The sequence below is a fragment of the Anomaloglossus baeobatrachus genome, chromosome 10, assembly GCF_048569485.1.
Source record: "Anomaloglossus baeobatrachus isolate aAnoBae1 chromosome 10, aAnoBae1.hap1, whole genome shotgun sequence".
Lineage (NCBI taxonomy): Eukaryota > Metazoa > Chordata > Amphibia > Anura > Aromobatidae > Anomaloglossus > Anomaloglossus baeobatrachus.
The window spans coordinates 7,635,321-7,660,681 of NC_134362.1; the positions used below are offsets into that span (position 1 = coordinate 7,635,321).

Below are 25,361 nucleotides of genomic sequence, written 5' to 3' on the forward strand. Positions count from 1 at the left end.
GACCAGAAATGATTTTACACCTCATCGGAGTATGCTAGGTTGAAAAAAACGAATCCGTCGCCATAATCCGTAATTTCATGGATGAAACGTGAGGCAATACGTCACTAATACAAGTCAAGTGAGAAAAAAAACGGATCCAGTGCTGGATCTGTTTTTTTCACAAAACGACAGATTGCAACTGATGGCAAAAAACTGATGTGTGAAAGGGGCCTAATACTGTGGATTTTCACTGCTGATTTCACATTTAGCAAAGTGTTGGGTAAGAGCTGCCCCCATCCGCAGCCCATCCGCAGCCCGGAGTACAGGACGCTGCCGCCCTCTAGTGACCAGATGCTGCCATTATACATTGTAAGAATAGGGCTCATTCAAACTCACTTTTAGGCTCGGTGCAGACGACCGTGTTTGCGGTCCAAGTGTGATCCGTCAAACATCAGATCGCACTCGGACCAATGTTATTCTATGGGGCCGCACACATGACAGTATTTTATCTCTGCGGAAACATCTGCAGCTCGCGCCGGCCTCCACCGGTGAGATGAGACCCCTATACAGCACTATCAGCACCGGCCTCCACCGGAGAGATGAAACCTATACAGCACTATCAGTGCCGGCCTCCACCGGAGAGATGAGACCTATACAGCACTATCAGCGCCGGCCTCCACCGGAGAGATGAGACCTATACAGAACTATCAGCACTGGTCTCCACCGGTAAGATTAGACCAATACAGCACTATCAGCGACTGGCCTCCACCGGTGAGATGAGACCTATACAGCACTATCAGCGCCGGTCTCCACCGGTGAGATGAGACCTATACAGCACTATCAGCGCCGGCCTCCACCGGAGAGATGAGACCTATACAGCACTAGCAGTGCCGGCCTCCACCGGAGAGATGAAACCTATACAGCACTATCAGTGCCGGCCTCCACCGGTGAGAGGAGACCTATACAGCACTATCAGCGCCGGCCTCCACCGGAGAGATGAGACCCCTATACAGCACTAGCAGTGCCGGCCTCCACCGGAGAGATGAGACCCCTATACAGCACTAGCAGTGCCGGCCTCCACCGGAGAGATGAAACCTATACAGCACTATCAGTGCCGGCCTCCACCGGTGAGAGGAGACCTATACAGCACTATCAGCGCCGGCCTCCACCGGAGAGATGAAACCTATACAGCACTATCAGCACTGGTCTCCACCGGTAAGATTAGACCAATACAGCACTATCAGCGACCGGCCTCCACCGGTGAGATGAGACCTATACAGCACTATCAGCGCCGGTCTCCACCGGTAAGATTAGACCAATACAGCACTATCAGCGCCGGCCTCCACCGGAGAGATGAGACCTATACAGCACTAGCAGCGCCGGCCTCCACCGGTGAGATGAGACCTATACAGCACTATCAGCGCCGGCCTCCACCGGAGAGATGAGACCTATACAGCACTATCAGCACTGGTCTCCACCGGTAAGATTAGACCAATACAGCACTATCAGCGCCGGCCTCCACCGGAGAGATGAGACCTATACAGCACTAGCAGCGCCGGCCTCCATCGGTGAGATGAGACCTATACAGCACTATCAGCGCCGGCCTCCACCGGTGAGATGAGACCTATACAGCACTATCAGCGCCGGCCTCCACCGGTGAGATGAGACCTATACAGCACTATCAGCGCCGGCGTCCACCGGTGAGATGAGACCTACACAGCACTATCAGCGCCGGCACGGCCCGTCCTCACAGGAGCCTAACTATTCTCACCGATGACTGTAACATTTATTAACTGCTGATGTAAAAAACACAATGACATCTGGACTGTGGACGGGGAAGAATCAGACAACGGTTTATTCCCTGGTGTGAACTCAGCCGTAGTGTGCAATATAAACCTGGTTGTATTTGCACCAACTCCAATGTGGTGAATACAGCCTGCAGTGTAAAGAACGGAGGTTTATATACTAGTTATTATGGCTGCATACATCGGCATTATAAGGCTATGTGCGCACTAGGCGTTTTTGCCGCGTTTTTAGCGGCGTTTTTTACCGCGTTTTTGTGCTGAAAACGCAGTGACATTGCTTCCCCAGCAATGTCAATGGGTTTTCAGAAGTGCTGTCCTCACACAGCGTTTTTTTTTAGCTGCGTTTTTGTGGTGACCACAAAAACGCAGCATGTCAATTATTTCTGCGTTTTCCACTGCGTTTTTCACTCATTGAATTCAATGAGATGTTAAAAACGCAATGAATAACGCATATAGCCGCGTTTCTATGACTAAAAACGCAGCTATACACGCAAGGGGTGGGCACTACAGTGACGTGTACAGGAAGAGGATTCCTTCTGTTGGTAAACACAGAAGCAGGAATCCTCCCGGTACCGTCACCGCTGCGTCCACCTCCCGTCCTGTGCATGTCAGCTCCGTGCGGCGCCGTGTCTGGGCGGGAGGTGGAGGCAGCGGCAAAAACAAAAGTGAACAGTAGAAAAAAAAAATGTCATATACTCACCTGTCCGCAGGGTCCCGGTGCCATGCCCGCTCCCATCTCCTCCCGGTCCCGCCGCTCTGGCTGTGTGCAGTCTCCCCGGGGCAGGACCTTGCTTGCAGGACCTGGCGCTGATCACCTGATGCAGTCACCTGACGCATCAGCTGATCGCGGTGTCGCCGGCTTTTTCTTGCCCGGCCGGCTATCAGCTGATCCTGCCGTCAGGGGACTTCATCAGCTGATTACCGGCAGCTCCGGCAGCGATCGTATAGGATCAGACTCCTGTCCAATCGATCGCTCCAGGAGCTGCCGGTAATCACCACAGCACATAAGTGAGTATTATTTATTTTTTTTTTTCTACCGATGCATCTGCTGATTGTATAATCGGCGTTTATACAATCAGCTGATGTGTGATGGGATTCAGGCACTTGATCCTGACACATCATCTGATCGCTTTGCCTTCCAGCAAACCGATCAGATGATATTGGATCCTGATTGGACGGCGCGGGACCCTGACCCAGGATTACTGCGGAGGGGGGTTTATTTCAATAAAGATGGAGTCACTAATTGTGTTGTGTTTTATTTCTAATAAAAATATTTTTCTGTGTGTTGTGTTTTTTTTTTATCATTACTAGAAATTCATGGTGGCCATGCCTAATATTGGCGTGACACCATGAATTTCGGGCTTAGGGCTAGCTGATAATATACAGCTAGCCCTAACTCCATTATTACCTGGCTAGCCACCCGGCATCAGGGCAGCTAGAAGAGTTGGATACAGCGCCAGAAGATGGCGCTTCTATGAAAGCGCCATTTTCTGGGGTGGCTGCGGACTGCAATTCGCAGTGGGGGTGCCCAGAAAGCATGGGCACCCTGCACTGTGGATTCCAATCCCCAGCTGCCTAGTTGTACCCGGCTGGACTCAAAAATTAGGCGAAGCCCACGTCATTTTTTTTTTTTAATTATTTCATGAAATAATTAAAAAAAAAGGGCTTCTCTATATTTTTGGTTCCCAGCCGGGTACAAATAGGCAGCTGGGGGTTGGGGGCAGCCCGTATCTGCCTGCTGTACCCGGCTAGCATACAAAAATATGGCGAAGCCCATGTCATTTTTTTTTCTTTTTGGGCAAAAAACTGCATACAGTCCTGGATGGAGGCTGCTGAGCCTTGTAGTTCTGCAGCTGCTGCCTGCTCTCCTGCATACACTAGTGAATGGAGGATGCTGAGACTTGTAGTTCTGCAGCTGCTGTCTGCTCTCCTGCATACACTAGTGAATGGAGGATGCTGAGACTTGTAGTTCTGCAGCTGCTGTCTGCTCTCCTGCATACACTAGTGAATGGAGGATGCTGAGACTTGTAGTTCTGCAGCTGCTGTCTGCTCTCCTGCATACAATGAACATTTTGAAGAAGGAAATGACATCAGACCTTTTTTTTTTTTTTTTTTTTTTCATCAACAATCTTTAATGGCATTGTGCACTGATTAAAAACGCAGTGAGCAAAAACGCAGCAAAAAACGCACCAAATTGCGGCAAAAACGCATGCGTTTTTGCCGCGTTTTTTTAGCCGCGGGTGCGTTTTTTAGACAAAAACGCACATAAAAACGCAGCGTGAAAAAAACGCCTAGTGCGCACATAGCCTAATTGTATCTTTTTATTTCTGCTTTTCTACAATTGAAGTTTAAATATCTTCCTCATCTTTACATTAGTGATTTCACATTACATTATAGGAGATAAATCATTTACCTGTATAATAAAACCTCCATTCTTTACACTGCAGGCCGATTTTATATTAATAATACAAAATTGTGCACAAGCACCACAGTATACACAGCCGTCCAGCTTCATTGGGTCTTTAGGTGCAGAAATTTAAGATACAACATACCGTACCTGAACATGTGTGGGCAGAGCCCCCCCCGGACGCCGGCCCGGTCAGGCACAAGTGCTTACTGACGGAGTTATAAACATTCCACAAGTTGTTACATTTTATTGACAAATCCTTGAAGTTTCTGTGCAGTGAATATTCCCGGCGCTGCCCCCGATTTCTCCAGTCGTCTGCCCCCTATTTCTCCAGTCGTCTGCCCCCGATTTCATCCAGACGTCTGCCCCCGATTTCTCCAGACGTCTGCCCCCGATTTTTCCAGACGTCTGCCCCCGATTTCTCCAGTCGTCTGCCCCCGATTTCTCCAGACGTCTGCCCTTCCCCCGGCGGCCGGATATCGGCTTCTGATCCGGACTGACCCGTTCTTGTCATCAGAGCTCGGAGGCCACAAGATCTGGTTTTTGTCGCTTTTTGAGGATCGACTGCAGCTTCTCAATGACTGAGATCTGGGAGTTTCCGGCCGCGGAGCCAAAATGTGAATGTTTTATCCCCTGAGACACTTAGTGCTCACTTGTGACCCGTGGTCCATCAAAGCATCATCCTCACATTGTCCTAGAGGATGGGAGAAGTTGTTCCTGGAGGATGTTAGATCCTGTTCATGACCGTAATCTTAGATGAAATTGTGAGTGACCCCCTCCATGGATGAGAAGCCCCCACACATTGTGAGTGACCCTCTCCATGGATGAGAAGCCTCCACACATTGTGAGTGACCCCCTCCATGGATGAGAAGCCCCTACACATTGTGAGTGACCCCCCTCCATGGATGAGAAGCCTCCACACATTGTGAGTGACCCCCTCCATGGATGAGAAGCCCCCACACATTGTGAGTGACCCCCTCCATGGATGAGAAGCCTCCACACATTGTGAGTGACCCCCTCCATGGATGAGAAGCCCCCACACATTGTGAGTGACCCCCTCCGTGGAAGAGAAGCCCCCACATCCACTGCAGGAAGTGTGTATTATATATGTACTTGGTGTATGGTATGTGTGTATTATTTACAGTACAGACCAAAAGTTTGGACACACATTCTCATTTAAAGAGTTTTCTTTATTTTCATGACTCCGAAAAAGTGAAAACAAAAAAGTGTGAAAAAACTGAAAATCTGTCTTATATTCTAGGTTCTTCACAGTCGCCACCTTTTGCTTTGATTACTGTTTTGCACACTCTTGGCATTCTCTTGATGAGCTTCAAGAGGCAGTCACCGGAAATGGTTTTTCAACAGTCTTGAAGGAGTTCCCAGAGATGCTTAGCACTTGTTGGCCCTTTTGCCTTCACTCTGCGGTCCAGCTCACCCCAAACAATCTCAATTGGGTTCAGGTCTGGTGATTGTGGAGGCCAGGTCATCTGGCGTAGCACCCCATCACTCTCCTTCTTAGTCAAATAGCCCTTACACAGCCTGGAGGTGCGTTTGGGGTCATTGTCCTGTAGAAAAATAAATGATGGTGCAAACCGGATGGAATAGCACGCCGCTGCAAGATGCTGTGGTAGCCATGCTGGTTCTGTATGCCTTCAATTCTGAATAAATCCCCAACAGTGTCACCAGCAAAGCACCCCCACACCATCACACCTCCTCCTCCATGCTTCACGGTGGGAACCAGCCATGTAGAGTCCATCCGTTCCCCTTTTCTACAAAGACACGGTGGTTGGATCCAAAGATCTCAAATTTGGACTCCTCAGACCAAAGCACAGATTTCCACTGGTCTAATGTCCATTCCTTGTGTTCTCTTCTGCTTGTTGCCTGTCCTTAGCAGTGGTTTCCTAGCAGCTATTTTACCATGAAGGCTGCTGCACAAAGGCTCCTCTTAACAGTTGTTCTAGAGATGTGTCTGCTGCTAGACCTCTGTGTGGCATTGACCTGGTCTCTAATCTGAGCTGCTGTTAACCTGCGATTTCTGAGGCTGGTGACTCGGATAAACTTATCCTCCGCAGCAGAGGTGACTCTTGGTCTTCCTTTCCTGGGGCGGTCCTCATGTGAGCCAGCTTCTTTGTAGCGTTTGATGGTTTTTGCCACTGCACCTGGGGACACTTTCAAAGTTTTCCCAATTTTTCGGACTGACTGACATTCATTTCTTAAAGTAATGATGGCCACTCGTTTTTCTTTACTTAGAATTTGTATTATGGCAAGAAAAAAGCAGCTAACAGTGTATTCAGTAGGACTATCAGCTGTATCCACCAGACGTCTGCACAACACAACTGATGGTCCCAACCCCATTTATAAGGCAAGAAATCCCACTTATTAACCCTGACAGGGCGCACCTGTGAAGTGAAGACCACTTCCGGTGACTACCTCTTGAAGCTCATCAAGAGAATGCCAAGAGTGTGCAAAGCAGTAATCAAAGCAAAAGGTGGCTCCTGTGAAGAACCTAGAATATAAGAGATTGTCAGTTGTTCCACACTTTTTTGTTAAGTATTTCATTCCACATGTGTTATTCATAGTTTTCATGCCTTCAATGTGAATCTACAATTTTAAGAGTCATGAAAATAAAGAAAACTCTTTGAATGAGAAGGTGTGTCCAAACTTTTAGTCTGTACTGTATGCACAAGGTGTATGGTATGTGTGTATTATATATGTATATGGTGTACGGCATGTGTGTATTATATATGTATATGGTGTACGGAAAGTGTGTATTATATATGTATATGGTGTACGGCATGTGTGTATTATATATGTATATGGTGTACGGCATGTGTGTATTATATATGTATATGGTGTACGGAAAGTGTGTATTATATATGTATATGGTGTACGGCATGTGTGTATTATATATGTATATGGTGTACGGCAAGTGTGTATTATATATGTATATGGTGTACGGCACGTGTGTACTATATATGTATATGGTGTACGGCATGTGTGTATTATATATGTATATGGTGTACGGCAAGTGTGTATTATATATGTATATGGTGTACGGCAAGTGTGTATTATATATGTATATGGTGTACGGCAAGTGTGTATTATATATGTATATGGTGTACGGCAAGTGTGTACTATATATGTATATGGTGTACGGCAAGTGTGTATTATATATGTATATGGTGTACGGCATGTGTGTACTATATATGTATATGGTGTACGGTATGTGTGTACTATATATGTATATGGTGTACGGCATGTGTGTATTATATATGTATATGGTGTACGGCATGTGTGTATTATATATGTATATGGTGTACGGTATGTGTGTACTATATATGTATATGGTGAACGGCATGTGTGTATTATATATGTATATGGTGTACGGCATGTGTGTATTATATATGTATATGGTGTACGGCATGTGTGTATTATATATGTATATGGTGTACGGTATGTGTGTACTATATATGTATATGGTGTACGGCATGTGTGTATTATATATGTATATGGTGTACGGTATGTGTGTACTATATATGTATATGGTGTACGGCATGTGTGTACTATATATGTATATGGTGTACGGCATGTGTGTATTATATATGTATATGGTGTACGGCAAGTGTGTATTATATATGTATATGGTGTACGGCATGTGTGTATTATATATGTATATGGTGTACGGCAAGTGTGTATTATATATGTATATGGTGTACGGCATGTGTGTATTATATATGTATATGGTGTACAGTATGTGTGTACTATATATGTATATGGTGTACAGTATGTGTGTATTATATATGTATATGGTGTACGGTATGTGTATTATATATGTATATGGTGTACGGTAAGTGTGTATTATATATGTATATGGTGTACGGTATGTGTGTATTATATATGTATATGGTGTACGGTATGTGTGTATTATATATGTATATGGTGTACGGTATGTGTGTATTATATATGTATATGGTGTACGGCATGTGTGTATTATATATGTATATGGTGTACAGTATGTGTGTACTATATATGTATATGGTGTACAGTATGTGTGTATTATATATGTATATGGTGTACGGTATGTGTATTATATATGTATATGGTGTACGGTAAGTGTGTATTATATATGTATATGGTGTACGGCATGTGTGTATTATATATGTATATGGTGTACGGCAAGTGTGTATTATATATGTATATGGTGTACGGCATGTGTGTATTATATATGTATATGGTGTACAGTATGTGTGTACTATATATGTATATGGTGTACAGTATGTGTGTATTATATATGTATATGGTGTACGGTATGTGTATTATATATGTATATGGTGTACGGTAAGTGTGTATTATATATGTATATGGTGTACGGTAAGTGTGTATTATATATGTATATGGTGTACGGTATGTGTGTATTATATATGTATATGGTGTACGGTATGTGTGTATTATATATGTATATGGTGTACGGTATGTGTGTATTGTCCATGCACAGTATATATTGAATGTTAGTGGATTTCAGGAGTTGCCATTTTTTATTAATAAATTGTTGCAGTTTTATTTTACAATCAATATCTGATGTCGGCTAAGAAATGTGAGCTTCTAAGAGTGCGACCCTGACTGGTGCATTACAGACATGAGGCTACAGGGGGCGCTGGGGCACGTCCTGGCCAATCTTCAGGCTATCACTATCTAGTCGGTGGACTGCGCTGCCTCACTGCGGACACTGTACAGTTGATAAAGTTGTATAATTTTGCTCCACAACCGATCACTTCCGACCGCCACTGAGAACTGATCAGCGGTGGCACAACCCCACTGACCCAGGCCATCAATATAAAGTACTGGACAACCCTTTTAAGAATTTGAAGTCACTAACCCTAAAGTCTACATATGTACACGTTCTACAGCGTTGTGCTCAATCCCATCTTATTACAGTGCCGGAGAGTTATAGGAGGGGCGGCTGACGCCGGGCACATACAGGAGGGACGGCTGACGCCGGGCACATACAGGAGGGACGGCCGACGCCGGGCACATACAGGAGGGACGGCCGACGCCGGGCACATACAGGAGGGACGGCCGACGCAGGGCACATACAGGAGGGACGGCCGCCGCCGGGCACATACAGGAGGGACGGCCGACGCCGGGCACATACAGGAGGGACGGCCGACGCCGGGCACATACAGGAGGGACGGCCGACGCCGGGCACATACAGGAGGGACGGCCGACGCCGGGCACATACAGGAGGGACGGCCGCCGCCGGGCACATACAGGAGGGGCCAGCCGCCGCCGGGCACATACAGGAGGAGCGGCCGACGCCGGGCACACACAGGAGGAGCGGCCGACGCCGGGCACACACAGGAGGAGCGGCCGACGCCGGGCACACACAGGAGGAGCGGCCGACGCCGGGCACACACAGGAGGAGCGGCCGACGCCGGGCACACACAGGAGGAGCGGCCGACGCCGGGCACACACAGGAGGAGCGGCCGACGCCGGGCACACAAAGGAGGGGCGGCCGACGCCGGGCACATACAGGAGGGGCGGCCGACGCCGGGCACATACAGGAGGAGCGGCCGACGCCGGGCACATACAGGAGGAGCGGCCGACGCCGGGCACATATAGGAGGAGCGGCCGACGCCGGGCACATATAGGAGGAGCGGCCGACGCCGGGCACATATAGGAGGAGCGGCTGACGCCGGGCACATACAGGAGGAGCGGCCGACGCCGGGCACATATAGGAGGAGCGGCTGACGCCGGGCACATATAGGAGGAGCGGCTGACACCGGGCACATACAGGAGGAGCTCAGCACTGGACATTGGTGTAGAGATTGTGGCAGAGACCATAGTTACCTGCACAGTAAATTGAGGGAGCACAGAGCGGTGTGTTATGGTCTCATATGCAAGGCACGGTCTATCCAGGATTGTGCTCCATTAAAAACCGGACTCCCTGATGCTTTTCCCTAAACTAGAACTCAGGGGTCCCTTTTAGGCGCTTCGTGTGTAATTCTCTTGCAGAATGTAGAGAACGCCTCCTGGCAGCAGATTTTGCATAGACATAAAAATACAACAGTTATTAGAAACTTTGCATCTTTCCTCTATTTCTTCCTGTGTGAACAATGGAGACATATAACACGTAGCCACGTCTGGTGGCCGCGGGCTCGTGTGGAGCAGCCACTGTGGCTGTCGGTGTCCGCTGACACGTTGGGCGGCTGGCAGCTGCTGACTGCGGCGGGCTGGTCTAGCACAGGCTGAAGTCTCTGGCCTTCTGGATCATGGTGTGACGTCTCCTTCTCTTGGGCTGTCCACATTCTTGTCCATAGTTGGGCCAGTGGAAGCTTTTCAGATTCAGGGGGCAGTTCTCCGCCCCAATTTCCTCTGTGTCCGAGTCCTCGTCCTGTGGAAAGGGGAACGCTCGGCCCGGATACGTTTCTTTTAACATGTCCTCAAAACACAGCTCCAGGTTCCTTCCCGCCTCCGCAACCTCCGAGTCTTCCTGTGAAAATAAAAGAAATAATAAATGATCCGTCCCTTACACTGATCCCATAAAAAATGACCTGAATATTAGGGGTTGCTAGAGTTTAGAAAAAAAACAAACACTGGCCCCGCAGTGATGACATTATATGTGAAAGCTGCAGTTACCACCCATATGAGGTCAGAGATTGGCTGCAGCGGTCATGTGAATGATGGATGCAATGTCATCGCTGCAGGAGAGGTGAGGATCAATTAGTTTAATGCTCTTAGACATTTTTTATTGTTATATTCCTGGACATATCCTTTAAGGCTCTGGTTCCAGCATTTATGCACCAACTGCACCCAACAGACGCCAACCGTGTCCTGAGGGCATATCCTTGGCCGTGTGGGCTGGAGCAGCTTTCTATTACAGTATGGGAGATGTAGCCCCTGTGGCTCTGAATGATCTTCTACATGTGTAATAGACCCCATTAATAGCCGCCATTATAGGTTTACACGAGCGTCCGACAGATCCCCACTGCCATCCAGATCTGCCTGTTATGCCCAGACATTCACCAACTCCTCTACGGGGAAATACCTTTACCATCTTTCTCCATATTGGTTGTCATTTTACAATCAATATCTGATGTATAAAACAATTCCCAGGTAGCGTTCATGATATAATCCGATCGTGCAGAGCTGGCGCAGCCGATGGGGCAGAGCTGGCGCAGCCGATGGGGCAGAGCTGGCGCAGCCAATGGGGCAGAGCTGGCGCAGCCAATGGGGCAGAGCTGGCGCACCCGATGGGGCAGAGCTGGCGCACCCGATGGGGCAGAGCTGGAGCAGCCGATGGGGCAGAGCTGGAGCAGCTGATGGGGCAGAGCTGGAGCAGCCGATGGGGCAGAGCTGGCGCACCCGATGGGGCAGAGCTGGCGCAGCCGATGGGGCAGAGCTGGAGCAGCCGATGGGGCAGAGCTGGAGCAGCCGATGGGGCAGAGCTGGCGCACCCGATGGGGCAGAGCTGGCGCACCCGATGGGGCAGAGCTGGAGCAGCCGATGGGGCAGAGCTGGAGCAGCCGATGGGGCAGAGCTGGCGCACCCGATGGGGCAGAGCTGGAGCAACCGATGGGGCAGAGCTGGCGATGGGTGACGGCTAAGTCCCATCAGCTTCATCTACTGATCTCCTGAGTACACGGCGTCCGGCTGAGCCGTCTGCTCGCACAGGTCCACACTGTACAGACGTGATGTAGGATGTGGCACAGAATCAGTGCAGCAAATGTCATCTACATCCAATGGGATTTTCACCATCTTCAGTCGCACACAATAGAACATTTTTCCTCCTTGGCTTTTTGGAGTGTGCTACTTATTTTAAGTTGATTCTGAGTAAAAAAAAATAAACCCTTTGGGACGACTCCTGGTGCCGATCCGTGAGAGTTCAGGGAGCAAATCTGCAACCCCAGGGTGAGCCTCAGATCTCCACCCTCTGCTGAGGCTCTGGACACAGCGATGTGTGATATTTACCCCGGTGACCGGGGCCATTATTCCAGCACGCAGCGCTCCGTTCATCGCCGCTCCTTCTGTTTCACTCCCTGGTATCATATACCCCACCAGCCGGCCATGCCAGATTTGTATCACAAAGTGAAATGAGCTGGCGCCGGACCAAGATATCGCGTTACTGCGGAAATTACATTAATTGCTTCATATTATTTAAACTGGCGAAGGCCGCGCTAATGATGGAAGCCTGAACTAATATTTATACAGTTTGAGCAAATACGTCCCCGGCTCAGGCGGGTGCAGACTGGTAGTGGCGGCTCCTCTGCGCCCATATTCCACGCACAGAACTGTCCGCGCTCCGCTCACCCAGCAGATATTATGTCAGCTTTATACCCGCCACTACACAAGGACTCCAAGAAAATGGCTCCTGAAAGGCGACTTATTGTAAACGAACCTTCACCAGCGTGTTCTCCGACACTCTCTCCTTAATAACAGATAATGAGGGAATCTGCCAACTCTGCTCTTACAGTCATAAAATCCCTCCTAGATTAAGATGTGGCAAATTCTTCAAGATGCACATAACAAATGGGAGCACAGTGTGCGGTCTGTGACATACACTAAAATATCAAGGAGCAAAGACCTAGTGACAATGTTAGGGATAACTCACAGTAAATGTAGAGCTCCTGATGGCCACGCCTCTACTTAGGTGGCCCATGTCCCCCCTCTAGTTAGAAGGCTCTGCCCCCATCCTAGTTAGGCGGCCCTATCCCCCTTCTAGTGAGAAGGCCCTGTCCCCCTCCTAGTTAGACCGCCCTGTCCCCCTCCTAGTTAGACCGCCCTGTCCCCCTCCTAGTTAGACCGCCCTGTCCCCCTCCTAGTTAGACCGCCCTGTCCCCCTCCTAGTTAGACCGCCCTGTCCCCCTCCTAGTTAGACCGCCCTGTCCCCCTCCTAGTTAGACCGCTCTGGCCCCTCTCCTAGTTAGACCGCCCTGCCCCTCTCCTAGTTAGGCGGCCCTGTCCCCCTCCTAGTTAGCTGGCCCTGTCCCCCTCCTAGTTAGCTGGCCCTGTCCCCCTCCTAGTTAGGCGGCCCTGTCCCCGTTATAGTTAGGTGGCCCTGCCCCCCCTCCTAGATACAAAAAAAGACAGTTTGCACTCTGATAATACTAAAGTATAGAAACCATGAATGTGTGAACATTTATATATGCTAAATATCTCATTTTTGGTAGATATTCCTTAGCGGTAATGCAGGTCCATGTTCACACGTTCATGGTTTCCATACTTTAGCATTATCAGAGTGCAAACTGTCTTTTTGTATTTTAAGTCATGCTCAGTTATGCGCCTGTTCACACCTCAGTTTGGTGAGTGCAGTCAGTCTTTTTGTCTATACCCGCTCCTAGTTAGGCAGCCCTGCCCCCCCCTCTAAGTTATTTAGCCCTGCCCCCCTCCTAGTTAGGCGGTCCTGCCCCCTCCTAGTTAGGCGGTCCTGCCCCCTCCTAGTTAGGCGGTCCTGCCCCCTCCTAGTTAGGCGGTCCTGCCCCCCCCCCACACTTTTTTTTTAAATCTAGGGTGATTGGCATAAAACAAAAAAAAACAAATGTTTCCAATGTGAGTTGAATCATTGCGCAAAACTTTGTAAATCTTCTCCCCCCCCAAAAAAAAAAAAAAATAAAAAAATCCTATCATGCACGGATCTACTGAATCGGCGCGGCTCCTCCATACTGCGCCCTTTCCCTGTTGGACACCTGGCCACTTCTTTTGGTGGGGGCCTCATCAACTGCTGCAGCCAGTCACTTTACTGATCGGCTGCAGCCTTCATATTCTGTCTGGCTTCGTCAGTGGACAGTATGTGAGGGCTGCAGCGGTGAGGTACTCGGGGGTCTAGCAGGGGGCACAGTGTGTAGTCCGGAGTAGCGGTGTCAGCACTCATTGCTCTATATTTGTCATTTTCCGCTCGTTTACATTGTGCTCTTGATGAAATGGACGCCCCTGTGGTAATGTCGGATCTGGTGCCGAGTCCTCCCCGGACACCGCGGCGCCTCGTCCTTCGCAGCGTCACTTACGTAATTAAACTTGGCGCAGTTCCAGAACATGAGGCGGATGTCGGCCACCAGCTCCTCGGGGGCGGAGTAATGAGGGATATGTCGCTTCTGGAGCTTCTTTCGAATGATTGACAGGTCCATCGGCCTCTTTATAATCTGGTAATAGTGACGTGCCTTCATTAAAAGACGTGCATATAACACAGCAATTAGTCCAATTAGCGATATAAGAATCCCTACGATACTGCCGTGTCTAATGCCGCTGCCTCCGGCCATGCTATACACTGGGCAGCTGCGTCTCAGTTATCACCCAAGATCGGGGAGTAAGACTGTAGACTTGCCTCTCTGTGTATTAGGAGTGATAGTCTGCAGCAGACAGCGGGTACAGTATGGAGATAATGTGACGTGCGGGGGCAGTTATGTGTAGTAGGAGTGATAGTCTGCAGCAGACAGTGGGTACAGTATGGAGATAATGTGACGTGCGGGGGCAGTTATGTGCAGTAGGAGTGATAGTCTGCAGCAGACGGCGGGCACAGTATGGAGAGAATGTGACGTGCGGGGGCAGTTATGTGTAGTAGGAGTGATAGTCTGCAGCAGACGGCGGGTACAGTATGGAGAGAATGTGACGTGCGGGGGCAGTTATGTGTAGTAGGGGTGATAGTCTGCAGCAGACGGCTGTAGTACAGTATGGAGATAATGTGACGTGCGGGGGCAGTTATGTGTAGTAGGAGTGATAGTCTGCAGCAGATGGCTGTAGTACAGTATGGAGAGAATGTGACGTGCGGGGGCAGTTATGTGTAGTAGGAGTGATAGTCTGCAGCAGACGGCGGGTACAGTATGGAGATAATGTGACGTGCGGGGGCAGTTATGTGTAGTAGGAGTGATAGTCTGCAGCAGACGGCAGCTACAGTATGGAGAGAATGTGACGTGCGAGGGCAGTTATGTGTATTAGGAGTGATAGTCTGCAGCAGACGGCGGGTACAGTATGGAGAGAATGTGACGTGCGGGGCTCTTCTATGTCGCTCTCCCTCATAGTTTCTTAGCAGAGCGCCTCCTGCAGGATTGTGCGGGAATGACACTTACCACCGGGCTGACCGGCTCCTGGAAGGGGACACTCAGACTGTTACAGTACAGAGACAGCACCAGCCTCTCACACCTCTGCGGAGGAAACACACGGGTTATACGGAGACAAGGTACAGACAAAGTATCTGAGCTCATCAGCTGCGATACTGTCTGCTGAGCCGTGTATCTAATCCTGTCCTGTGTGATACTGTCTGCTGAGCCGTGTATCTGATCCTCTCCTGTGTGATACTGTCTGCTGAGCTGTGTATCTAATCCTGTCCTGTGTGATACTGTCTGCTGAGCCGTGTATCTGATCCTCTCCTGTGTGATACTGTGTGCTGAGCTGTGTATCTAATCCTCTCCTGTGTGATACTGTCTGCTGAGCTGTTTATCTAATCCTCTCCTGTGTTATACTGTCTGCTGAGCTGTGTATCTAATCCTCTCCTGTGTGATACTGTCTGCTGAGCTGTGTATCTAATCCTCTCCTGTGTGATACTGTCTGCTGAGCTGTGTATCTAATCCTCTCCTGTGTGATACAGTCTGCTGAGCCGTGTATCTAATCCTATCCTGTGTGATACTGTCTGCTGAGCTGTGTATCTGATCCTCTCCTGTGTGATACTGTCTGCTGAGCTGTTTATCTAATCCTCTCCTGTGTGATACTGTCTGCTGAGCTGTGTATCTAATCCTCTCCTGTGTGATACTGTCTGCTGAGCCGTGTATCTAATCCTGTCCTGTGTGATACTGTCTGCTGAGCTGTGTATCTAATCCTGTCCTGTGTGATACAGTCTGCTGAGCTGTTTATCTAATCCTCTCCTGTGTGATACTGTCTGCTGAGCCGTGTATCTAATCCTCTCCTGTGTGATACTGTCTGCTGAGCTGTTTATCTAATCCTCTCCTGTGTGATACTGTCTGCTGAGCTGTGTATCTAATCCTCTCCTGTGTGATACTGTCTGCTGAGCTGTGTATCTAATCCTCTCCTGTGTGATACTGTCTGCTGAGCTGTGTATCTAATCCTCTCCTGTGTGATACAGTCTGCTGAGCCGTGTATCTAATCCTATCCTGTGTGATACTGTCTGCTGAGCTGTTTATCTAATCCTCTCCTGTGTGATACTGTCTGCTGAGCTGTGTATCTAATCCTGTCCTGTGTGATACTGGCTGCTGAGCAGTGTATCTAATCCTCTCCTGTGTGATACTGTCTGCTGAGCTTTGTATCTAATCCTCTTCTGTGTGATACTGTCTGCTGAGCTGTGCATCTAATCCTGCCCTGTGTGATACTGTCTGCTGAGCCGTGTATCTAATCCTGCCCTGTGTGATACTGTCTGCTGAGCCGTGTATCTAATCCTATCCTGGGTGATACGCTCTGCTGAGCTGTGTATCTAATCCTATCCTGGATGATACGCTCTGCTGAGCCGTGTATCTAATCCTATCCTGGATGATACGCTCTGCTGAGCTGTGTATCATACAATCATACAGGATTAGATACAAAGTTGTGCAGACAGTATCACACAGGATAGGATTAGATACACGGCTCTGCAGATTGTATCACACGTGAGGATTAGATACACAACTCAGCAGACCGTATCACACAGGAGAGGATTAGATGCACAGCTCAGCAGACAGTATCACATAGGACAGGATTAGATACACGGCTCAGCAGACAGTATCAAACAGGAGAGGATTAGATACATCGCTCAGCAGACAGTATCACACAGGAGAGGATTAGATACACAGCTCAGCAGACAGTATCACACAGGATAGGATTAGATACACAGCTCAGCAGACAGTATCACACAGGATAGGATTAGATACACCGCTCAGCAGACTATCACACAGGATAGGATTAGATACACGGCTCAGCAGACAGTATCACACAGGATAGGATTAGATATGCGGCTCAGCAGACAGTTTTGCAGATGATTAGCTTAGATGCTGTGGCCACTTCTGCGGGTTATGATGATGCCTCACCCTCTCGTCCTCGGGGTCTAGGTGCGGTAACATCCCCTCCTCGATCTTATTTTCCCGGCTGTAGCGCGCGTTATCGCAGTCGTACTCCATTTCTGGCTTGCTCAGATTCCGGCACAGTGTACAGACCCACTCACCGCTGGAACGAGAACATCGGGTTATCAACAAATGCTGAACATAGCGCCCCCTAGGTCAGAAATGCAGCATTGTGGGAGCGGTGTGTGCCCAGCAGGGGGCAGCAGAGATCTGTTCTGCATGTTAATAGCTATTCTGACAAGTGTTTCCCTCTGCTGGGTCCTAGTAATGCACGAGCCCGTCCCCGGCCTGTGCCCGTCCCTCACTACCCTGCCCGTCCCCGGCCTGTGCCCGTCCCTCACTACCCTGCCCGTCCCCGGCCTGTGCCCGTCCCTCACTACCCTGCCCATTCCCGGCCTGTGCCCGTCCCTCATTACCCTGCCTGTCCCCGGCCTGTGCCCGTCCCTCACTACCCTGCCCATTCCCGGCCTGTGCCCGTCCCTCACTACCCTGCCTGTCCCCAGCCTGTGCCAGTCCCTCACTACCCTGCCCGTCCCCAGCCTGTGCCCGTCCCTCATTACCCTGCCTGTCCCCGGCCTGTGCCCGTCCCTCACTACCCTGCCCATTCCCGGCCTGTGCCCGTCCCTCACTACCCTGCCTGTCCCCAGCCTGTGCCCGTCCCTCATTACCCTGCCCATCCCCGGCCTGTGCCCGTCCCTCACTACCCTGCCCGTCCCCGGCCAGTGCCTGTCCCTCACTACGCTGCCCGTCCCCGGCCTGTGCCCATCCCTCACTACGCTGCCCATTCCCGGCCTGTGCCCGTCCCTCATTACCCTGCCCGTCCCCGGCCTGTGCCCGTCCCTCACTACCCTGCCCATTCCCGGCCTGTGCCCGTCCCTCATTACCCTGCCCGTCCCGTGCCTCACTACCCTGCCCGTCCCCGGCCTGTGCCCGTCCCTCACTACCCTGCCCGTCCCCGGCCTGTGCCCATCCCTCACTACCCTGCCCGTCCCCGGCCTGTGCCCGTCCCTCACTACCCTGCCCGTCCCCGGCCTGTGCCCGTCCCTCACTACCCTGCCTATTCCCGGCCTGTGCCCGTCCCTCACTACCCTGCCCGTCCCCGGCCTGTGCCTCACTACCCTGCCCATTCCCGGCCTGTGCCTGTCCCTCACTACCCTGCCCGTCCCCGGCCTGTGCCCGTCCCTCACTACCCTGCCCGTCCCCGGCCTGTGCCTCACTATCCTGCCCATTCCCGGCCTGTGCCCGTCCCTCACTACCCTGCCCGTCCCCGGCCTGTACCCTTCCCCAGCCTGTGCCCGTCCCCCCACCCCTTTCCACCCCCTGTCTTATCCACTGCCCGGCCCTCGGCCCGCCGGCCCCATCTACCAAGATCCCCCTTTCTTTGCCCATCCCCTGCCCCTCTGCCCTCCATTATAAGTTATTGCCTCTGATGCACTAACACAATAATCCATAATTACTCAGGTTTTGTTTTTGTGAGAGAATAACAGATTGCAGAGGTCACTGACTGTGCTGTGTGCGATTTCTGTCTCCAGCTCTGCATGTGGCACTTGTACGTTTCACCCCATCACAGCATAGAGCATAGAGCGCCCCATCACAGCATAGAGCGCCCCATCACAGCACAGAGCACAGAGCGCCCCATCACAGCACAGAGCGCCCCATCAAAGCACAGAGCACCCCATCACAGCACAGAGCGCCCCATCACAGCACAGAGCACCCCATCACAGCACAGAGCGCCCCATCACAGCACAGAGCACAGAGCGCCCCATCACAGCACAGAGCGCCCCATCACAGCACAGAGCACAGAGCGCCCCATCACAGCACAGAGCGCCCCATCACAGCACAGAGCGCCCCATCACAGCACAGAGCGCCCCATCACAGCACAGAGCGCCCCATCACAGCACAGAGCGCCCCATCACAGCACAGAGCACAGAGCGCCCCATCACAGCACAGAGCACAGAGCGCCCCATCACAGCACAGAGCGCCCCATCACAGCACAGAGCGCCCCATCACAGCACAGAGCGCCCCATCACAGCACAGAGCGCCCCATCACAGCACAGAGCGCCCCATCACACCACAGAGCCCCCCATCACAGCACAGAGCGCCCCATCACAGCACAGAGCGCCCCATCACACCACAGAGCATAGAGCGCCCCATCACAGCACAGAGCGCCCCATCACAGCACAGAGCATAGAGCGCCCCATCACAGCACAGAGCGCCCCATCACAGCACAGAGCATAGAGCGCCCCATCACAGCACAGAGCATAGAGCGCCCCATCACAGCACAGAGCATAGAGCGCCCCATCACACCACAGAGCATAGAGCGCCCCATCACAGCACAGAGCGCCCCATCACAGCACAGAGCATAGAGCGCCCCATCACAGCACAGAGCGCCCCATCACACCACAGAGCATAGAGCGCCCCATCACAGCACAGAGCATAGAGCGCCCCATCACAGCACAGAGCATAGAGCGCCCCATCACACCACAGAGCATAGAGCGCCCCATCACAGCACAGAGCATAGAGCGCCCCATCACAGCACAGAGCGCCCCATCACAGCACAGAGCGCCCCATCACAGCACAGAGCGCCCCATCACACCACAGAGCATAGAGCGCCCCATCACAGCATAGAGCGCCCCATCACAGCACAGAGCGCCCCATCACAGCACAGAGCACCCCATCACAGCACAGAGCGCCCCATCACACCACAGAGCGCCCCATCACACCACAGAGCGCCCCATCACACCACAGAGCGCCCCATCACAGCACAGAGCGCCCCATCACAGCACAGAGCGCCCCATCACACCACAGAGCATAGAGCGCCCCATCACAGCACAGAGCACAGAGCGCCCCATCACACCACAGAGCATAGAGCGCCCCATCACAGCACAGAGCGCCCCATCACACCACAGAGCATAAAGCGCCCCATCACAGCACAGAGCGCCCCATCACGGCACAGAGCATAGAGCGCCCCATCACAGCACAGAGCACCCCATCACAGCACAGAGCGCCCCATCACAGCACAGAGCGCCCCATCACAGCACAGAGCGCCCCATCACAGCACAGAGCGCCCCATCACAGCACAGAGCACCCCATCACAGCACAGAGCACAGAGCGCCCCATCACAACACAGAGCGCCCCATCACAGCATAGAGCGCACCATCACAGCACAGAGCACAGAGTGCCCCATGACAACACAGAGCGCCCCATCACAGCGCAGAGCATAGAGCGCCCCATCACAGCACAGAGCGCCCCATCACAGCACAGAGCGCCCCATCACAGCACAGAGCACCCCATCACAGCACAGAGCGCCCCATCACACCACAGAGCATAGAGCGCCCCATCACAGTACAGAGCGCCCCATCACAGAGCGCCCCATCACAGCACAGAGCGCCCCATCACAGCACAGAGCATAGAGCTCCCCATCACAGCACAGAGCTCCCCATCACAGCATAGAGCGCCCCATCACAGCACAGAGCGCCCCATCACAGCACAGAGCGCCCCATCACAGCACAGAGCGCCCCATCAGAGCACAGAGCGCCCCATCACAGCACAGAGCGCCCCATCACAGCACAGAGAGCCCCATCACAGCACAGAGCGCCCCATCACAGCACAGAGCGCCCCATCACAGCAAAGAGCGCCCCATCACAGCACAGAGCGCCCCATCACAGCACAGAGCGCCCCATCACAGCACAGAGCATAGAGCGCCCCATCACAGCACAGAGCGCCCCATCACAGCACAGAGCGCCCCATCACAGCACAGAGCATAGAGCGCCCCATCACAGCACAGAGCACCCCATCACAGCACAGAGCGCCCCATCACAGCACAGAGCATAGAGCGCCCCATCACAGCACAGAGCGCCCCATCACAGCACAGAGCGCCCCATCACAGCACAGAGCATAGAGCGTCCCATCACAGCACAGAGCACAGAGCGCCCCATCACAGCACAGAGCGCCCCATCACAGCACAGAGCATAGAGCGCCCCATCACAGCACAGAGCGCCCCATCACAGCACAGAGCGCCCCATCACAGCACAGAGCGCCCCATCACAGCACCAAGCGCCCCATCACAGCACAGAGCGCCCCATCACAGCACAGAGCGCCCCATCACAGCACAGAGCGCCCCATCACAGCACAGAGCATAGAGCGCCCCATCACAGCACACAGCACCCCATCACAGCACAGAGCATAGAGCGCCCCATCACAGCACAGAGCGCCCCATCACAGCACAGAGCATAGAGCGCCCCATCACAGCACAGAGCGCCCCATCACAGCGCAGAGCACCCCATCACAGCGCAGAGCATAGAGCGCCCCATCACAACACAGAGCGCCCCATCACAGCACAGAGCACCCCATCACAGCGCAGAGCATAGAGCGCCCCATCACAACACAGAGCGCCCCATCACAGCACAGAGCGCCCCATCACAGCATAGAGCACCCCATCACAGCACAGAGCACCCCATCACAGTACAGAGCGCCCCATCACAGCACAGAGCGCCCCATCACAGCACAGAGCGCCCCATCACAGCACAGAGCGCCCCATCACAGCACAGAGCGCCCCATCACAGCACAGAGCATAGAGCGCCCCATCACAGCACAGAGCGCCCCATCACAGCATAGAGCGCCCCATCACAGCGCAGAGCACCCCATCACAGCGCAGAGCGCCCCATCACAGCGCAGAGCACAGAGCGCCCCATCACAGCACAGAGCGCCCCATCACAGCACAGAGCGCCCCATCACAGCATAGAGCACCCCATCACAGCACAGAGCGCCCCATCACACCACAGAGCCCCCCATCACAGCACAGAGCGCCCCATCACAGCACAGAGCGCCCCATCACACCACAGAGCATAGAGCGCCCCATCACAGCACAGAGCGCCCCATCACAGCACAGAGCATAGAGCGCCCCATCACAGCACAGAGCGCCCCATCACAGCACAGAGCATAGAGCGCCCCATCACAGCACAGAGCATAGAGCGCCCCATCACAGCACAGAGCATAGAGCGCCCCATCACACCACAGAGCATAGAGCGCCCCATCACAGCACAGAGCGCCCCATCACAGCACAGAGCATAGAGCGCCCCATCACAGCACAGAGCGCCCCATCACACCACAGAGCATAGAGCGCCCCATCACAGCACAGAGCATAGAGCGCCCCATCACAGCACAGAGCATAGAGCGCCCCATCACACCACAGAGCATAGAGCGCCCCATCACAGCACAGAGCATAGAGCGCCCCATCACAGCACAGAGCGCCCCATCACAGCACAGAGCGCCCCATCACAGCACAGAGCGCCCCATCACACCACAGAGCATAGAGCGCCCCATCACAGCATAGAGCGCCCCATCACAGCACAGAGCGCCCCATCACAGCACAGAGCACCCCATCACAGCACAGAGCGCCCCATCACACCACAGAGCGCCCCATCACACCACAGAGCGCCCCATCACACCACAGAGCGCCCCATCACAGCACAGAGCGCCCCATCACAGCACAGAGCGCCCCATCACACCACAGAGCATAGAGCGCCCCATCACAGCACAGAGCACAGAGCGCCCCATCACACCACAGAGCATAGAGCGCCCCATCACAGCACAGAGCGCCCCATCACACCACAGAGCATAAAGCGCCCCATCACAGCACAGAGCGCCCCATCACGGCACAGAGCATAGAGCGCCCCATCACAGCACAGAGCACCCCATCACAGCACAGAGCGCCCCATCACAGCACAGAGCGCCCCATCACAGCACAGAGCACAGAGCGCCCCATCACAACACAGAGCGCCCCATCACAGCATAGAGCGCACCATCACAGCACAGAGCACAGAGTGCCCCATCACAACACAGAGCGCCCCATCACAGCGCAGAGCATAGAGCGCCCCATCACAGCACAGAGCGCCCCATCACAGCACAGAGCGCCCCATCACAGCACAGAGCACCCCATCACAGCACAGAGCGCCCCATCACACCACAGAGCATAGAGCGCCCCATCACAGTACAGAGCGCCCCATCACAGAGCGCCCCATCACAGCACAGAGCGCCCCATCACAGCACAGAGCATAGAGCTCCCCATCACAGCACAGAGCTCCCCATCACAGCATAGAGCGCCCCATCACAGCACAGAGCGCCCCATCACAGCACAGAGCGCCCCATCACAGCACAGAGCGCCCCATCAGAGCACAGAGCGCCCAATCAGAGCACAGAGCGCCCCATCACAGCACAGAGCGCCCCATCACAGCACAGAGCGCCCCATCACAGCACAGAGCGCCCCATCACAGCACAGAGCGCCCCATCACAGCACAGAGCGCCCCATCACAGCACAGAGCGCCCCATCACAGCACAGAGCGCCCCATCACAGCAAAGAGCGCCCCATCACAGCACAGAGCGCCCCATCACAGCACAGAGCGCCCCATCACAGCACAGAGCATAGAGCGCCCCATCACAGCACAGAGCGCCCCATCACAGCACAGAGCGCCCCATCACAGCACAGAGCATAGAGCGCCCCATCACAGCACAGAGCACCCCATCACAGCACAGAGCGCCCCATCACAGCACAGAGCATAGAGCGCCCCATCACAGCACAGAGCGCCCCATCACAGCACAGAGCGCCCCATCACAGCACAGAGCATAGAGCGTCCCATCACAGCACAGAGCACAGAGCGCCCCATCACAGCACAGAGCGCCCCATCACAGCACAGAGCATAGAGCGCCCCATCACAGCACAGAGCGCCCCATCACAGCACAGAGCGCCCCATCACAGCACAGAGCGCCCCATCACAGCACCAAGCGCCCCATCACAGCACAGAGCGCCCCATCACAGCACAGAGCGCCCCATCACAGCACAGAGCATAGAGCGCCCCATCACAGCACACAGCACCCCATCACAGCACAGAGCATAGAGCGCCCCATCACAGCACAGAGCGCCCCATCACAGCACAGAGCATAGAGCGCCCCATCACAGCACAGAGCGCCCCATCACAGCGCAGAGCACCCCATCACAGCGCAGAGCATAGAGCGCCCCATCACAACACAGAGCGCCCCATCACAGCACAGAGCACCCCATCACAGCGCAGAGCATAGAGCGCCCCATCACAACACAGAGCGCCCCATCACAGCACAGAGCGCCCCATCACAGCATAGAGCACCCCATCACAGCACAGAGCACCCCATCACAGTACAGAGCGCCCCATCACAGCACAGAGCGCCCCATCACAGCACAGAGCGCCCCATCACAGCACAGAGCGCCCCATCACAGCACAGAGCATAGAGCGCCCCATCACAGCACAGAGCGCCCCATCACAGCATAGAGCGCCCCATCACAGCGCAGAGCACCCCATCACAGCGCAGAGCGCCCCATCACAGCGCAGAGCACAGAGCGCCCCATCACAGCACAGAGCGCCCCATCACAGCACAGAGCGCCCCATCACAGCATAGAGCACCCCATCACAGCACAGAGCATAGAGCGTCCCATCACAGCACAGAGCATAGAGCGCCCCATCACAGCACAGAGCACCCCATCACAGCACAGAGCATAGAGCGCCCCATCACAGCACAGAGCGCCCCATCACAGCACAGAGCGCCCCATCACAGCACAGAGCGCCCCATCACAGCATAGAGCGCCCCATCACAGCGCAGAGCACCCCATCACAGCGCAGAGCACCCCATCACAGCGCAGAGCGCCCCATCACAGCGCAGAGCACAGAGCGCCCCATCACAGCACAGAGCGCCCCATCACAGCATAGAGCACTCCATCACAGCATAGAGCACCCCATCACAGCACAGAGCATAGAGCGTCCCATCACAGCACAGAGCACCCCATCACAGCACAGAGCATAGAGCTCCCCATCACAGCACAGAGCGCCCCATCACAGCATAGAGCACTCCATCACAGCATAGAGCACCCCATCACAGCACAGAGCATAGAGCGTCCCATCACAGCACAGAGCACCCCATCACAGCACAGAGCATAGAGCTCCCCATCACAGCACAGAGCGCCCCATCACAGCACAGAGCACCCCATCACAGCACAGAGCATAGAGCGCCCCATCACAGCACAGAGCATAGAGCGCCCCATCACAGCACAGAGTGCCCCATCACAGCACAGAGCGCCCCATCACAGCACAGAGTGCCCCATCA

At 53.3% G+C, this 25,361-nt stretch overlaps 1 protein-coding gene across 2 annotated transcripts in view; it reads right to left on the reverse strand.

The window, feature by feature from the left end:
* Positions 1-8,136: 8,136 nt before the first annotated feature.
* Positions 8,137-25,361, reverse strand: part of TRIM66 (tripartite motif containing 66) — a 48,781-nt gene continuing 31,556 nt past the window's right edge. Inside the window, exons 14-17 of one of the 2 annotated variants that reach the window (XM_075325482.1) lie at positions 17,196-17,331; positions 15,252-15,326; positions 14,193-14,327; positions 8,137-10,681 (exon numbers count right to left, since the gene is read on the reverse strand). In XM_075325482.1, the coding sequence (XP_075181597.1) occupies positions 10,427-10,681; positions 14,193-14,327; positions 15,252-15,326; positions 17,196-17,331 (601 nt within the window). In that variant the 3' untranslated portion in view covers positions 8,137-10,426. Of the gene's footprint in view, positions 10,682-14,192; positions 14,346-15,251; positions 15,327-17,195; positions 17,332-25,361 lie in introns of both variants that reach the window. The other variant, XM_075325481.1, reaches the window with a different exon arrangement.